Here is a 15,902-nt window from a genome sequence, read left to right on the forward strand (position 1 = left end):
AATTCATTTTAAATTGTATGTTTACTAGAGTTAAAAAAATTACAATTCAATTCAAGTAATAACTATATTTCATTCTGATACAGACACTATTTTCTTTCGATGAACATTATTTTCATGTTTTTTTTTACTGCTAGAGTTGAAGAAACCTTTTCCACATTCTGAACAATGGTGAGTTGTTTCTTTAGTATGGATTCGAATATGAACTTTCAAATTTTCATTTAAGGCAAAAGCCTTGTGACAATATGAACAAGAGTACGGTTTAGCACCAGTATGGGTTTTCTTATGTCGATGCAAATGGGTTCGTTGGACAAATGTTTTACCACAAAGATCACAACAGTGAGGTCTTTCTCCTGAATGCATCATAAGATGGGTTTTTAAGTAGTTTTGATGAGTGAAAGACTTTGAGCATATGTTGCAATCATATGAAATTTTTTTTGTGTGTATATTCATGTGTACATCTGAAAATAATAAAAAGTATCATTAATTCTCATTAAACAATTTTTGATAATATAACCAACCCAGTGACATTTTTGTGCTATAAGTTTTTCCACATAGATTGCATAAAAATTTCTTCAAACCATCTCCATGTTGTGCCTTCATATGATTATATAAAGCACTTCTTGTTACAATTTTCTTACATATTTTGCACTCTACACTCTTTTTGCCATATCTACGATAATACTCCTGATATTTATTGAGTGTTTCTGATTTGTTATCTTTGTGTTTGTACATATGTTGCTCGAGTAATGTTTTTACACGATGGCCTTTTCCACAAATTTCACATACATAAGGAGTTTCACCATTATGGAGCCTCATATGTACAGTCAGAGCATATTTCTGAACAAAACCTATAGGCAAAGGAAAAAAATAAATGTGTATACTTGTGAATATTGAAATAAACTAACCTTTACTACAAATTTCACAAAAATAAGACCTCTCCCCAGTATGTTTTTTAATATGTCTTTTTAAATTTGAGTTGCGGGTAAAAGTCATTCCACATTCATTGCAGGCAAATGGTCTTTCATTATTATGAATTTTCATATGGTCATTCAAGTGAGTATTTGAGATGAATTTTTCAGAACAAACTCTGCAAGTGAATTTCCCTAGAAAAGAATGACCAGTATCTTTACAATGTTTTTCAAGTTGTATTATTAATTCTTGTGATAAAACATTGCAGTCTTTATATGAGGAAATTTCATCACTCCGTTCCCTGATATCATATGAAGAATAGGATTCCAACTTTGGGTTCTCTCCGAAGATGTTATTGGAAGATTCACATTCAATCAAATTTAAATTATCTAGCTTCGATTCAGTCTCTTTTAAATTGATGTTTTCAGAATCGTTGACTAATTTTTGCCCATTTTTCTTTATGTTACATTCTGTCTGCTCCTCACATAGCTTACTTAGAGGTTGATCATCATCACTACTGTCAACTTCATAATTAATGATTGTTTTTTCAACATCTGATAAACTTGTTTCATGTTCCCTCTTCAAAATATCCAGTAATAATTCACGAACTTTCTGATAATTTTTGATAAATAAGAATTGGGAAATAACTTTATTGGAACATTGAAAACAAATTGTTTTAGGCAGTTGGTCATCAGAAGAAATCTGAAATAACAAATCATAATATAAACAGAGTTAATATTTATGTATTTTAAGAGCTCACTTTTTCTTGAAAAATTTGTTCAAGAATTTGAGCGATAGTCCGCGATTCAAATACCGAGGTAAATATGTTTAATTCCCCGTTTTTCATACAACATCTGCAAAATTTGGAAACTATATTCTTGCACATGGTAACGAAATACAATTTTAAGAAAACTTTCAAATTCAAAAAAAATTTGGAACAGTGAAGAATATGTAAATTCAATTTAAATTTGATTCATATATTTTGTTTACTTTCTTTCACATTACTTCTTAATCGAATTATAATAAATGTATAGATATCACATTTTTGTTTATATTTATTTGAAAAATATTTTGACATTTCATATACAAAGTACACAGAGTATAATAAATATATTTGTGTTCTGTGATTGAGACTACTGAGGAAACTACTCTTTTCTTCTTTTTCTGTTCTTTGCAATGTGCCCTTTTGGTCATCAATCAAACAGACATGATAATTATAATTAAATTTAAAACTAATTAATATTAACAGAACTAATAACAATTGTAGGAGTTTTATACATAACTAGTATTATTATTCTATGACTATGACTGAATGAAGAGAAGAAAAAGAAAAAAATTGTTTCGTTGTATGGATTCTGTGGTACTTTCTCAGAGTACTAAACATACTCTATGGGTAATTCACATTATGACAGTAGTGATTGTGAGTTGTGACAGTAAGGAGAAATATATTAAAGGTGACGGTGATATATTCCTAGATAATCGCTTCTATTATTTCATGCGATTTGTTTGGGTCTCAAGTTTTGCAGTTTAGTTCAGTTTTTGGTATTAATTACTTGGTGTACGGTGTTCTTTATGAAAATGGCAAATAAAGTGGTAAAGTAAGTAAAAGATAAACTTTAAGTGTTGAAAACCAAACTAAGCAATATGATTTTTCTTTTCAGGAATACAAATCCAAGAAAAAATAAAGGCAACTTCAAACCTCTGAAGAAAAACAGTGTGGTGAAAAAATCCAAATTTCGAAATGGAAAATTGCAAGATGCTAGACAAAAAATAATTTCTAAAAAACGCCAAGGGGTTAAAGATGCAAGGGACATTTTAGCAAAAATGGCTAAGACGCAAGATGCTCGTAATAAATTAGACAAAATTAGAGAAAATAGGGATGGTGGATTGGTAAGAAACAATGTCAAAGTTATAGGAAATAACATTTTGAGAAAAACCGACAGAAATGGAAAAATTTCTTTGTCTACCAATAAATCCAATGCTACCAGCAATATTAAAATGGCAATTGAGAGAGAATTAGGATTAGTGCCCCCTCCAAGAGTTAACTTAAGAAGGAATTTATCGCAAAATGTCAAAAGGATTTTACCAAGTATACCACCACTTCCAACAATTCCTAGAAAACAAAGTATTTCTCCTTATCAGTATGAAGCTGTATACGAAGATATACCCCCACATCCATCTTTGTATAAATGGACTAATCCAGCAGCATCACAGTTGATAAATACAGTTGAAAGGCCACTGAGAAGGAGTAATATGAATAGGAATTTTGAAAATTTCTCAATAAGTCGGTAAGTTATGTTTTCTTCAAAATCAACGTAATATGTAGAATAGAACTCTACTTGCTTAAGGCATTTATTTTCTTTGTATTAAATAAACAATTTTAACATTGACTTATCACCTTATATTTCTTGCAGGCCATTAGGTCCAAGACCAACATACATCGATTTAGATGCTGTTGAAGACGAAATTATGCCACTTGAAATACCAGCCCTAAGACAATCTGTCCATCTTCACGGAACTGGTAGATCGTCAAATATTCATTCAAGGTTGGATTCAAATTTACCACAACCCGAATCTCATGGAATATTCGCAGCGACAAAAACAAAAGTTGTAGTACCAGCAGGACATAGGATTGTTGTTTCAAATTTGCAGAATACAGTGTCACAGGAAGATATCAAGGTAGTCGGAAGAAAACCAATTCATTTTTGAATGATTTATAGAAAAGCCAAAACAAAAATCTTTCAATTTGAACTATCAAATTTAATTTTTTTGTAATATTTACAGGAGTTACGATAATATCAGTTCATTGAAAGTTAAAAAAAAACTAAATATTTTACGTGTTACTTAATCTGCTCGAAATTTGTGCAGGAATTATTCGAAGATGTTGGAGATTTATTGGCAGCTCGATTGGTTAGACCTGGTGTAGCTGAGGTTATCTATAAAAACCTGAAAGATGCTCAGAAAGCTGTTGATACGTACCACAATAGGCAGTTAGATGGTCAACCGATGAAATGCTTGTTGGTAAATAAACGACCATTGAATAATCCTACTGCCCCTGCTCTTCCTAAAGGAGACATGTAGGTTTATAACTTCTTGGCTTCGGTGATTGTGAACAGTAGCTCTTTTTTGATTCTATTACTTTGAACATTCAATAATTGAATTTCACATTTTTATGTTCGGTTTAATTCTAAAAACACGATTCAACTGCCACTATTTCTTATCTGAAACCATAAAATATTTATTATCGATTTTGTTATTTCTTCTCGGTACATAATAATAATTAATGAATTTCACATTTATCAAAAACTGTGCTACTGTTTATTCACCAAGATCACCTTTGATTTGAAGAAAAAAAACTTGAACCATGTATTCTTTCAGGAATTATACTGAAATACCAAGAACTATACCAGAGAAATTGGTACCAGACATTTCAACCATCCACAAAGTGTTGTTTCAAAGAAAGTATTGATCTTTGATTTATTATTGCTTGCGTCGTTTTTTTTTCTATATTTGAATGCGTTGAAGATTTTGACAGTGTGTTGAATTAAATACTTATATTATATCCTGCAATTTCCCCTATTTCACAATTGTATATATTATTATTTCTCAAATAAAAATTAAAAAGCATTATTATTTAGTATTATTTTTAATGTAAGAGTTACCCCCATTTCGAAATCTATTCATTAGCTAAAACACAATTGAGGTGACACAATATACGGTATGGTCTGTATATCGCTGAGAATTTCAGTAAGTATTTACAGACCCCTTGACACTTGTCAACCAAAATTTTCATTGATAGAATTTTGGAGGTTATAAATGGTTGATCTCTTTTAAATTGTAAATAACTAATACTTCTCAATGGCTCTGAAAGGTATTTGTTTCGTAATTAAAGTAATATAGTTTTTGAGTGTTAGATGTCTTGGAAAATAATCATAAACAATAATCTGAAAATTAAAATGACAACTGTCAAGTCAAGTGGGCGTGGTTACCGAACCTAACCAGAATAAAACTACGGTTACTCTGGTGACAGATAACTCACCGAAGTTTGAGAAAATAGTCACCGGTTTATAAGGAATTTGACATATACGGACCACCAACTTACTAACCAAGTTGGCATTTGTGCAATTCTTCTTCGAAAACCTCATTAATTGTTGGTCGCTGGAGTTCGAAAGTATGTTTTCACTAGAAAGTACACATACTATTTTTGTTCCTAATATTGTAGTTATGAGAGATGTATTTATTCAATCTTGTAACCAATACAGGTGTTGATCTTGTCCAACACAATTCATTTACAAAAGAAAAGATAAAACAGAGTAAAAATAGAAAAATAAACAATACAGTCCCTCGAAATTCCTTGTTCTTGAAAACTTTCAGAAAAAAAGAATTTCGATCATTTCAAAACCTTATAAAAGTGGGATTTTCAATGTTAAAAAAAATGGCTCATTTCAGGTTTTATTAAAATTTTATTAAATATAATTTTAAAAATATGTATATGCAAAATCATCAATACAACCTCCATTCTCCTTATGAAGATGTTAACAATTTAGCATATTGCTAAGATGAAATCAAAAAAATATTCTAAATTACTCCAAAGGGAAAGAAAATTCATAATAGTTATATTAGCCACAAAATAAAACCAATATTCCAAATAATTCAACTACAATTTCTAATGAACTAACATTTCGTTCAATATTATTTAATAAAAATGAAAAATAAATTATTATAATCTAAATTTTCATATTATTACCTAAAGACACATGAAACTTTAAATGGATTGTACCCAACCTTGCATCTCCTGTTGAAAAATCTCTCGAACATTAGGGTAATTCAATTCGGAGTAATTGAGGAAAGAGCTGAAGTTACCCAACAACGTTGTTAATAAATTTTAGAGTTGGAAACATATTAAAGAGAATCGCTTTATATTTACCATCGTCCTCGGTGGAATAAAATAACTATGGCCTCAAAGTAACTCCCTGAAAAAAAATTTCAAAATCTGTTAGGTCGAACTACAACAAATCCCAAATACTTCAGGATTCCAACTCTTCTTTTGTGCCTAACGAACAATATTGATGCAAATTACATTATCCTATATAAAAGTTTACATATTATCTTAAAAATATAACTATTAGTAATGAACACATTTCTTGCACATGGTAAAAATTGGGGTTATGTCAAAGCATCCACAAAAACAACCCCTCATGCTCGATTCGAAAATTTTTATTGAAAAACTCTGGATTCTTCCGCTATGATTCATATTTTAAGTACCTACATGATATTGAAGCATCAATACTAAAACCCGTTATTTGACTTTTCTTTCACAAAGGCAGAAAAAGGATTTCAGTTTAGATATCTTAAAGGATAAAAAAAGGCTGCGAGTAAGAATTCAAAATGAGGACATTCAATAAAGAGTAAATATCAAAAAGGACAGGCTTTTGCAACACTTTAGACACAGTTCGATACTTCAGTAATACAATAAACTGGAAGCCCTTCAAAAAAAAAATTATGAATTATATTAAACAAATGGATTATTAATTAAAATATCAATTCTACGCAGTATTTAAAATGCTCCGAAGTGTTGCAAAGTTTCAATCTCTAAACTTGAATCAATTAATAATTAAGATAATTAAGCCCTAAAGAACATCTTGGACCACTTGCTATTACATTTTAATACGTAGTTTTGATATAATTTCGAATCAAACAAAGACAATTTTTGGACCACGATGTTCCTGAAAGAAATGACAAAAGAAGACACACTATGCAATAAACTCAGAAACCGATCGTTGTGTAGAGTGCAAGGCGAGTGATTTGAATTCAGAGCGTATAGGCAACTATTTTCAGTCTCTCCCACCCACAAATTAAAATAGTTGATCAATTATAAATATTCACGAGTCTCGGAAACTATTTACATTGAAACGGTGGACAGATCGAGAGAAAATATTTGCGTTACAAAGCTCCCTAAATAAATGACAATTATATGCGAATATCAAAAAATTACACAGAGTATTATCAAACACAATACTTAATTTCAAATGCAAAGACCACAAAACAGGCAATTAATCAAATAAAATACACACTTTTACATATTAAACGAAACCTGAGGTTAAAATGATGATAAGAATTTTTTAAAAATTAAACAAATCGAGTGTAAATTGATTTAAAATCGTTCTTCTCAATAAAAACTGGGAAAAACGAATTTTCTGTACTTACCGATGCCTGTTTTGTATTCTGGAAAATCGATTATATCATATACTGAAACCCTGACTACAATGAAATGACATCACTAAAAAATTGATAAAATATGAATAAATTCATACGACTTAAGATCTTACACGAATAAAAATAAATCAATATGATGTGTGAATTTTAAAATCAAACCAAACAAATCCGATGAGGCCAAACATGTTTTATCAACTTTTAAATGGTAACAAACGAAATAAAATGAAGACAAAATTGAACTAAACCTACCTAAGAGCGTCAATCAATTACCCTACAGGGCTTACAAATTAATACCAAACAAGGAAAGCATTGATCGATAAAAAAAAATTCACTTTATCCTTGAACAATGTTGACGAGAACCGAACAAATGAAAAAAGCACTCTAGAAGACAATAGATCATCAAAATGCATGAATCGGTTGGTTGAACGGAACGAGTGCAACGTCAGTAGTTCAAATGTACCAAAGCCTTCCTTGACGGGACCAAATATAACCCCTTCTGCTGGCTCAACAATCTCTTGAAAGGTCTAAATTTGAAAAGTTTATAAATTTCTTTTTAGACTCGGAGCTCCTGCGTAATCCATCAGTACATCATCTGCTTCCTCGCGATATCCTCTCCTGGAAATTCGATGGACCAAATGATGCCTCCTCCCTCCATTCGGTATGTCTATGCGAGCACTTGCACTCACCGAATGTTGAGATCCAAATTCTAAATCGCACCCATCATTTGATCTTCTATTGATTCTTCTACGAGGGTTATTGTCTTCGTAATGTCTAATAGCTATTGGAGTAGGGTCCACGTAGGAAAATCCCTGTGATAATAGAAAATTATTTCATCAGTTAGGATTAGAGTAAAATGAAAGAGATAGGCACTTGAAGTTGTATTAATCCAAGGAATGGACTGGTTTAGTGATGTTGATAATACTATATTTGACACGATATAATTAAAATATAGAGCAAAACTGATAAATCAGTGAAAAAAGTTTGAAAATCCATCAATAAATGCCTGAGAAATAGATTATTTAAATTTACGTATTTTAGCGCGGAACGTCTTTGGTCTGGGACGTCACGGCTCTTGCCTGTGATCGCTACACCATAAATTACGTTTTAATACTTAGCCGCGCCAAGGCTCTCGCGCCGTTTGTAGTTGTACAGTGTAGTTTTAACTCGAGTTTTATTTTTATGTCACTATAATGGAAGAAGGCTTCATGAAAGGACAAAGTGACAATTTGCCTAAAATAGATATATTTACAGTGATGGAGTTTTTTTCTTCAAATCCATCTTATGTCAGTGCTGAAATAAAATCTACTTTTGAGTTTGCTTCATCATGGTTCAACTTATAACGATGATTTATTTAAAAAACGTTTCATAAACAGTTTGTAGTTGAGTACTGGTTGTTGAAGTCTATCAATGGCAAAACATATTTATGTGAGGAGTAAAAAGAGCAAAAGTAATTTATATATATGTATATAGTAAGTTATTTCAGCCATCGTGTAACGAACAAAACACGACACGAACGGCACAAGTGATTGTACACCAATGAATTCATGAGCACTCTGCGAATACCAGTCGTCTAGTGTGTGACGTCACGACACTTGCACGTACTATGAAATTATTCTTCCAAGTGCAACTTCAAAGTCCCATAACTTTTTCATTTCTAGAGATATTTCAATGATTTTTCCACATTTTTTTTCCTTAACAAAAAAATGAAAACTAGTCCATTGTCTTAAGTGTTTAACAAACGTTTCAACAACGAAGTAGTCACATTCATTTTGTTTCTTAAGATGACTAAACAGGGTGATTAACCGTGATGGCCCATTAGACGTTTATGGAAAACTAATCATAAATTTGAGCTGAAAATTTGCATATTGTGGTTTGAGACAATGATCTATCTCCCTAAAATATTTTCAGATCTCTACAAATTCCGATTTTACCGGAAACAAACTACTACTTCAAATGGCACAACCAGTATATTATTGCAACAATGTACAGGGTGTTCATAAGAACATATATTTTTTTTTATTCCAGTCGATTCTAAGTTCAAAAATAGTGGGGGTTACTTAAGCAAACCCTATACCTAAAATGAATACTTTAAGAGTTATAAAGGAAAAACTTTAAATGAGGAAAAACCGCAATTCCTAACTGTGTGGAGTAGTCTGTGACTTCCGGAAAACACAGAAAGAAACTAAAATTCGATGTTTCCATAACTGAATTTGACATTTCTAGAATTGTAATGAATTATTTGTAATTGAAAATTGTATTGGTTAATGGATTTCTCAACAATCCCAACGAAAATTTAACTATAATTCATTAAATGTAAAATTTAGTTATCCAAACATCGAATTTTAGCTCCTTTCTGTGTTCTCCGGAAGTCACAGACTACTCCACACAGTGAGGAATTGCGGTTTTTCCTCATTTAAGGTTCTTCCTCGATAACTCTTAAAGTATTCATTTTAGGTATAGGGTTTGCTATTTTTGTACGTATAATCGACTGAAATGATAAAAAATATAGGTTCTAATCTGAAAATCTTGAGTTTCGATGAATTTGAGTTGTCCAAGTTCATGATCTTATAAACACCATGTATATTTTTAGTCCGAACCGAAAACAGTTGAATAATATTACGTATTTGCAGAATCGAAAAAAAAAAGTTTTCCAAAAAAAGATTTTTCTACTAAATATTCAAAAAAATATGAGTCATTGCCAACATTTTATTCATAAGAATACCATTAACTCATGAACTGTTGAGTTTTTACCCGAGTTATGGCATATTGACGAAATTGTCGTCAAAAAAGCTATCTAATGATGCAAAAATATATTTCGATTCAAAATTCGAAAAATTCTACGAATTAGCTCTGTATTAAAATAAAAATATTCACCTGGAAGATATCCCTGAAACTCTCTGTACCATGCACCGGTTCGACGGGTGAATCTACTGGAGTCATACAGGTGAATTTGGAATCAAACATTGATGTATCTTTAGAGTTTTTCTGTAAAAATTAAGACACAATCAAAAAATGTACCATGAATGTAAAGTTAAAACAAAAGTTCTACTTACAAGAGTAGGTACAAAAGGAGGTTTATATCTCTTATTATACACATCATTCCAATCGATGCCCTTGAAGTAAGGATGCTGCTTAATCTCTTCGGCTCCTTCTGGGCCTGCACCTAACCTAGCAGAAACTTGACGTTTCAACAGCCTCCTAATCAAATCCCTTGCGTTTGGTGTCAAATAATGAGGAATTTTCGCCTTGTTCCTCAAAATTTTTTCTATTGTACATTTACGATTTTCTGAAGTAAATGGAGGCTAAAAACGAAAAATGTGAAAATTATTCATGTTCAGAGAACAAGAGTCTCATACATACCGATCCGGTCAACATATCCAAAAACATAGCTCCTAAAGACCACCAGTCTACTGCTTTTCCATGGCCACTTCTCAATAAGATTTCAGGGGCCCTTCAAAATAAGCAGTTTTAAAAATTTTCAAGGAGAACCAGTTTTTGGAACTTATAATAAAGGCAATAAGAAAAAAGAGATAAATATAAAACATTTGATTCTATCATGTTGGCATCAATGAATCAAAACAAGTCTCTTATTTACTCTGTCAATTTGCAAAGAAAAAATATTAATGGATATTTTATATTTTTCTATTCAGATTGATAAAAAACAATAACTCAAGACTAACATTACGAGAAGAATAAGAACCAAATTACCAAATCATATTTATCTATGGTCAGTTAAAAATTTCCTAAATCTTCAAGAAATTAGGTTATGAACAAGATGACAACTTACATGTACTCTATAGTTCCGCAGAATGTGTGGGTTAATTCTGTAGGCTCGACATGTTCCTTGCAAAGACCGAAATCTGTCAATTTAACATGTCCCTGACCATCGAGCATCACATTTTCGGGTTTCAAATCTCGATATATTATTTCTTTACTGTGTAAATGTTCAATGGCTAAGATAATTTCGGCTAAATAAAACCTAAAATAAAATTTGATAGAATAGAAATCGCATTAGATAATGAAACTTTGTAAGAATGCAATTCTTGAAAATTATTTTCAACTTACACAGCATGGTCTTCAACTATGATTCCTTCAGCTTCGAGTTGTGTAAATAGCTCACCACCGGGTAAATATTCCAGAATCAGATACAGCTTACCATTTGTTTGAAAGGCATATTTTAGTTCTACTATAAAGGGATGCTGTAATGGAGAAAAAGAAGTTGTTTATTCAATACAGAAAAATAAAATTTAATTTGTAAAGGGAAACTTATTATTATCATCATAAATACTTGTACTTATTTATCTCATAAAAATGAGTTAAGTGAAGCATTTGAGGGCTCATCATTCATGCACCCTTGGAGACCACATGAATTCATATAGGGTGATGATTTATTAAGACCGTCCAATCTCTAAATTGTAGATACTAGACCTCAAAATATTATGGTGCTGCCAATATGCCTTATACAAATTTAGCTGGTTCTCAAGATGCCAATTGTTCAAAGTTTAAATATAGATTTTAATTTGCAATATAACTTTTGATTCATTGAATTTTTTTGGAGCATATAACTTGATACATGAATAAAAAAAGAGTAATTTTTTTGTAAAATTCAACGCTTTTGATAATTGTTTTATTTCACTCATAGTTCAGCTAAAACAAATTGCTTTTATTTTTACTATTTTTTTTAATGATTTTTAACATGAGGACTTGTAGTCTGAACTCACCTTAATCTCTACGAGGATGTTTCTTTCGGCTCTTGTGTGAATGGCATCTTTCCGGTTACGGAATATGGCGGCCTTACGGAGTACCTTCATGGCCATGATGCTACCAGCATCGTAACCAGTCATTTTTTCCACTTGAAACACTTTGCCATAACCTCCTTTGCCTAGCATTTTCTTTATCGAGAAATCCTCTGGTCCAGCCTTCTTCATGCCACTCTCTTCCGCTAATCTGGAATCGAGTTGGCATTTTTCCACATCTGGACCTCTGGGATGTAGAAATATTAATTGTAGATGATGACAAATTATTTCTCACAAAAATGTAACATAATGTCAGTTTCTATCTGTTTTCTTCTTTTACGCAATAATTTCTAAAACATGTTCATTTGTTATTATTCAACTTATTCATTAGATGGAAGGGGTGCTAGGCAATGGCCATCTAGATCTCCAGATTCAACCATTGGAGTTCATTGGAAATACAAAATTTTAGGCTTAGAGGTGCTATGATAGCAAAGCAGGTTTTGATTTATTACTTTTATTTAAAATGTAAACCAAAGTGCAATCCTTACAAGTTAACTTCAAGTGAATAAGTTGGCTTGTTATGGTTTTCCTATATTTTATATTAGTCAAAAAATGTACAAACATATACAGGGTTAGACTTGAAATTGTACTTCAAATTAGACTATAAATTCCTCTCATCAAATGAAACACTTCAACAGTCTGTATCTTTTTACCTGGGACCAATTTGGAAAAATATTAAATGAAAAAGTCAATGAGTGAAATCTATGATCAATTTAATTTAGTATACTTTAAATTCTCACCCTGTATATACTCAATTCAAAATCTTAAATATTAGTCAAAAAATTATCTCAATTTCAGGTACATTGCAAAGTTATTTTACTATTTAGATTTGCATGACATTGAAAGTATCCACACTATATGTCGGAGTGTTTTGTTTTATATCTATTTCTTCATTGTTCACAATTTCTCAATTGATAATCTTGGTAGATACAGTATTTTAATTCAGTTGAATTATTTTCTTTTTTTTTTTAATAGAGTCAATTAAAGTTTTCACACAAACTTCTGAGTTTCAAAAAGTTTCAGTCCATGAGTAATGGTTTATTCCAAATATTGTTGTAATTTTCTTCTGTATTCTTTGAGATTTCTTTAGGTATATCTCAAGTTAGTAAATTATTTATAGTGAAGATATGTACACTGTAAAGTTACAAACAAATTTACGAATTTAAGACTCAAAATGTGCTAGCAACAGATTATTACAAATTATTAAAAAAAGTATTAATGTATAGGTCCTTGTATTTTAAATTTTTTTTTTTAATTGCTCTTGTGGATTAGATATAAAAATGAAGCCTTATCTTTGAAGTAATAACTTCAGCTTCTTTATTTGCATAATCTGTTGAATGGAGAGGAATAGTTGTATTGTAATTTGATACATCCTCACTTTCATAATGGAAGATCCAATGATCCCTTTTTATATATACTACATAAACACATTATACTGATTTGTTTACAAGACTCAAAATAAAGATATTTTAAAGGTGTTATAGTAATATAAGAAAGAGAACTTACTGTTCATAATTATCAATGGGGTGCAAATCGGGGTATTCATTGATTTCAGCATCCTGAAAAGAAAAATCACACTTTTTTTTTTTTTTATATGTGTGAATGGAAATGTATGAAATAAATCAGAAAAAAACAAATGATTGGGCAATTGAACTTTAATTTTCTAATGAACGCGTCAAAAATAAAAAAACTAGAAAAAAAATATTTTTCAGACAAAAGAAACATTATTAAATGAACACCTCTTAGGTATTTCATTCATTTTTCTTGAATTTCTTCAAAGTCATGTAGATATAATTCATTCTTTTAGAAGCCAATGCCAAATAATTACATAATAATTTTGACTGACTCTAACAGTGCTTAAACTAACATTGAATATAAATAATAATAACATGAAGGTTTCAAACAATCCAGTTATAATTATGTATTTATTTAGTTATGAAAACATACATATTATGATTAATGCTCATAAAGAATTTAATTCCATATTGCTTGATGCATTGTTTTAAATATTTGTAAATTCTTTACACTATGCATGTGGCTTTGTCATTACAAATGGAAATTTTTTTCATATTCTATTAAATAAAATTAATTTGAATAATCATTTTCGCAGAAAAATAAAAAGAAATTGCGAGTTTCACAACAGTGGCGTATCAACCGAGAGGTACTGGAGAAAATTACCCACCCCCCTGAAATAATTTTGATCACTGAATCTTTTTGTGGAAAATATATCAAAATATATACATTTTAGCCAAAAATACATCAATAAGGTCCATAAAGCTGACAATTTTTGAAGGGACTATCTTGATTAATTCAAGTTAATTTTTGTTATTTCAACCCCCTTCCCTAGACTTAATCCCTGGATGCGCCAAAATGTCCTCCATGTGTGAATGGACCATGCTTTCTGGTATTGTTAAAAACCCAAATATGCAGACATTGAAAGTAGAATGAGTAATGTTAAAAGGAGAGTTAAGAATAAATTAATGGGAGTAGCTGGAATATGATCACTTAGAATGAAATCATAAAATATTTTTGCAAACCTACACAAAAAGAAATTTTTATTCATAAAATCAAATCAGAAAATGCTAGATAGTTGAAAGTTTGTTTTCAGATAGATAAGAATAGAAATAATTAATCAGTTCTATCTCAGTGATTAGTATTTATCCATGAATTAATCTGCGAAATCAGCACTTTCAAATAAAAATCTCGAGAAAATCTGATAACTTTTAAAATTTACAAGTGGGAAACGAAAATTTAGGTTACAATCAAAATTTACTTTGCAACTTTCAAAACTGCTATTGAAAACCAGCTCTATTTCACAACAATAAAATAATTCCAGATTAAAACATCTGTGAGTGCAATCAAGCAAATCACGGCCAAAGAAAGTGAAATCTCACGAATATTCTTTCAATACGTCGTTCAATTAAAACAATAACTCATTTAGTGGTTGCCATAAGGTAGAAATCACTGTCATGGCATTGAAAATACATCTTGAATTCAATGCAACCGATTTTAATCTATGCAAATATCGAAAAGTAGATATGAAAACAATATCAATTATTTACCTCATCAACAACAAAGTCATCTTCAGAAGACGACTGATTTTGTTCCTCACACTCCTCCTCTGGTGGTGGGTTCAATGGATCATGCATTTCAAACATAAAATCCATTGTGCACATCTAAACTATGTTACATTTGCAAATGATAATTCGAATAGTTTTATCTAAGGTGCAACTTTATTCCCGATTTTTTTCTCGAAAGCACGACTTCGAAAAGTGAACAACAAAATAGGTTAAAACTATTACGAAAACATAGAATGTAAGATGCGATTTAGTGACAGCGGACACAGATTCAATGACAAGATTCACCATAGAACAAATATATGATTAATTATAAGGCGGTAAATAAAACCTAATTTAAAATAAACTTGTAATACATCAATTATTCTCATTCTGTTGATTGATGAATAATGTTGATTAGGTTCCATCAGAAATTACAACTAATACTTGTCATATGGAGCAAGCTCCTACTTCGTTGCAAATGTGGTTGTTCCAAAGTTTGAATATCTGTTAAGAAAATTTATAAATGAAAGCGAAAGAACAACCAAGTCAAGATTAGTGAAAGATGAAACTAAAGTGATATTATAATTGCACGTCAACAATGTGACATGCAAAAGTTGAGTTGGAGTTTCATTCTTCAAATGATCAATAAGATATTTTTATTTTCCTAAAAGACGTTTTACAATTCTTATTAGATTGCAAAACAAATTTATTCATTTTAATTGGACAATAATAATCTTATTTGTATTATTTAACTCAATTTTTTAATTGGGATTACACTTACACAGTTGGGTAAAAGAACTATTTTCATGTCAATAAATTGACATGTACATTTTTTTCTAAGGCAAAAACTCTCTAACCAATGCAATTAGGAAAAAATATTATATTTCAAATTTATTTTCTGATAATAACTTTTCAGTTTTCA

General features: G+C 30.6%; 3 protein-coding genes across 3 annotated transcripts; 1 reads left to right on the forward strand and 2 right to left on the reverse strand.

Moving 5' to 3' along the window:
- Positions 1 to 50: 50 nt before the first annotated feature.
- LOC123680596 (zinc finger protein OZF-like) lies at positions 51 to 1,992 on the reverse strand. The gene is made up of 4 exons (XM_045618578.1): positions 1,670 to 1,992; positions 906 to 1,611; positions 519 to 848; positions 51 to 458 (listed from the first exon to the last, which is right to left on the reverse strand). Exons 1-4 carry the CDS (start codon positions 1,793 to 1,795, stop codon positions 70 to 72), a joined length of 1,551 nt encoding a protein of 516 aa, XP_045474534.1. The 5' UTR covers positions 1,796 to 1,992; the 3' UTR covers positions 51 to 69.
- Positions 1,993 to 2,311: 319 nt separating this feature from the next.
- On the forward strand, positions 2,312 to 4,539 carry LOC123680525 (polymerase delta-interacting protein 3-like). The gene is made up of 5 exons (XM_045618467.1): positions 2,312 to 2,507; positions 2,571 to 3,197; positions 3,324 to 3,588; positions 3,778 to 3,986; positions 4,288 to 4,539. The coding sequence occupies exons 1-5, from the start codon at positions 2,482 to 2,484 to the stop codon at positions 4,376 to 4,378; spliced, it is 1,218 nt and encodes a 405-aa protein (XP_045474423.1). The 5' UTR covers positions 2,312 to 2,481; the 3' UTR covers positions 4,379 to 4,539.
- An 813-nt stretch (positions 4,540 to 5,352) lies between these two features.
- Positions 5,353 to 15,240, reverse strand: LOC123679870 (ribosomal protein S6 kinase beta-1). Its single transcript, XM_045617405.1, has 9 exons — positions 14,984 to 15,240; positions 13,428 to 13,480; positions 11,847 to 12,108; positions 11,191 to 11,324; positions 10,913 to 11,104; positions 10,486 to 10,576; positions 10,179 to 10,427; positions 10,000 to 10,110; positions 5,353 to 7,934 (listed from the first exon to the last, which is right to left on the reverse strand). The coding sequence occupies exons 1-9, from the start codon at positions 15,095 to 15,097 to the stop codon at positions 7,665 to 7,667; spliced, it is 1,476 nt and encodes a 491-aa protein (XP_045473361.1). The 5' UTR covers positions 15,098 to 15,240; the 3' UTR covers positions 5,353 to 7,664.
- Between the last annotated feature and the right edge of the window lie 662 nt (positions 15,241 to 15,902).

Source organism: Harmonia axyridis, chromosome 5 (genome assembly GCF_914767665.1).
Source record: "Harmonia axyridis chromosome 5, icHarAxyr1.1, whole genome shotgun sequence".
Lineage (NCBI taxonomy): Eukaryota > Metazoa > Arthropoda > Insecta > Coleoptera > Coccinellidae > Harmonia > Harmonia axyridis.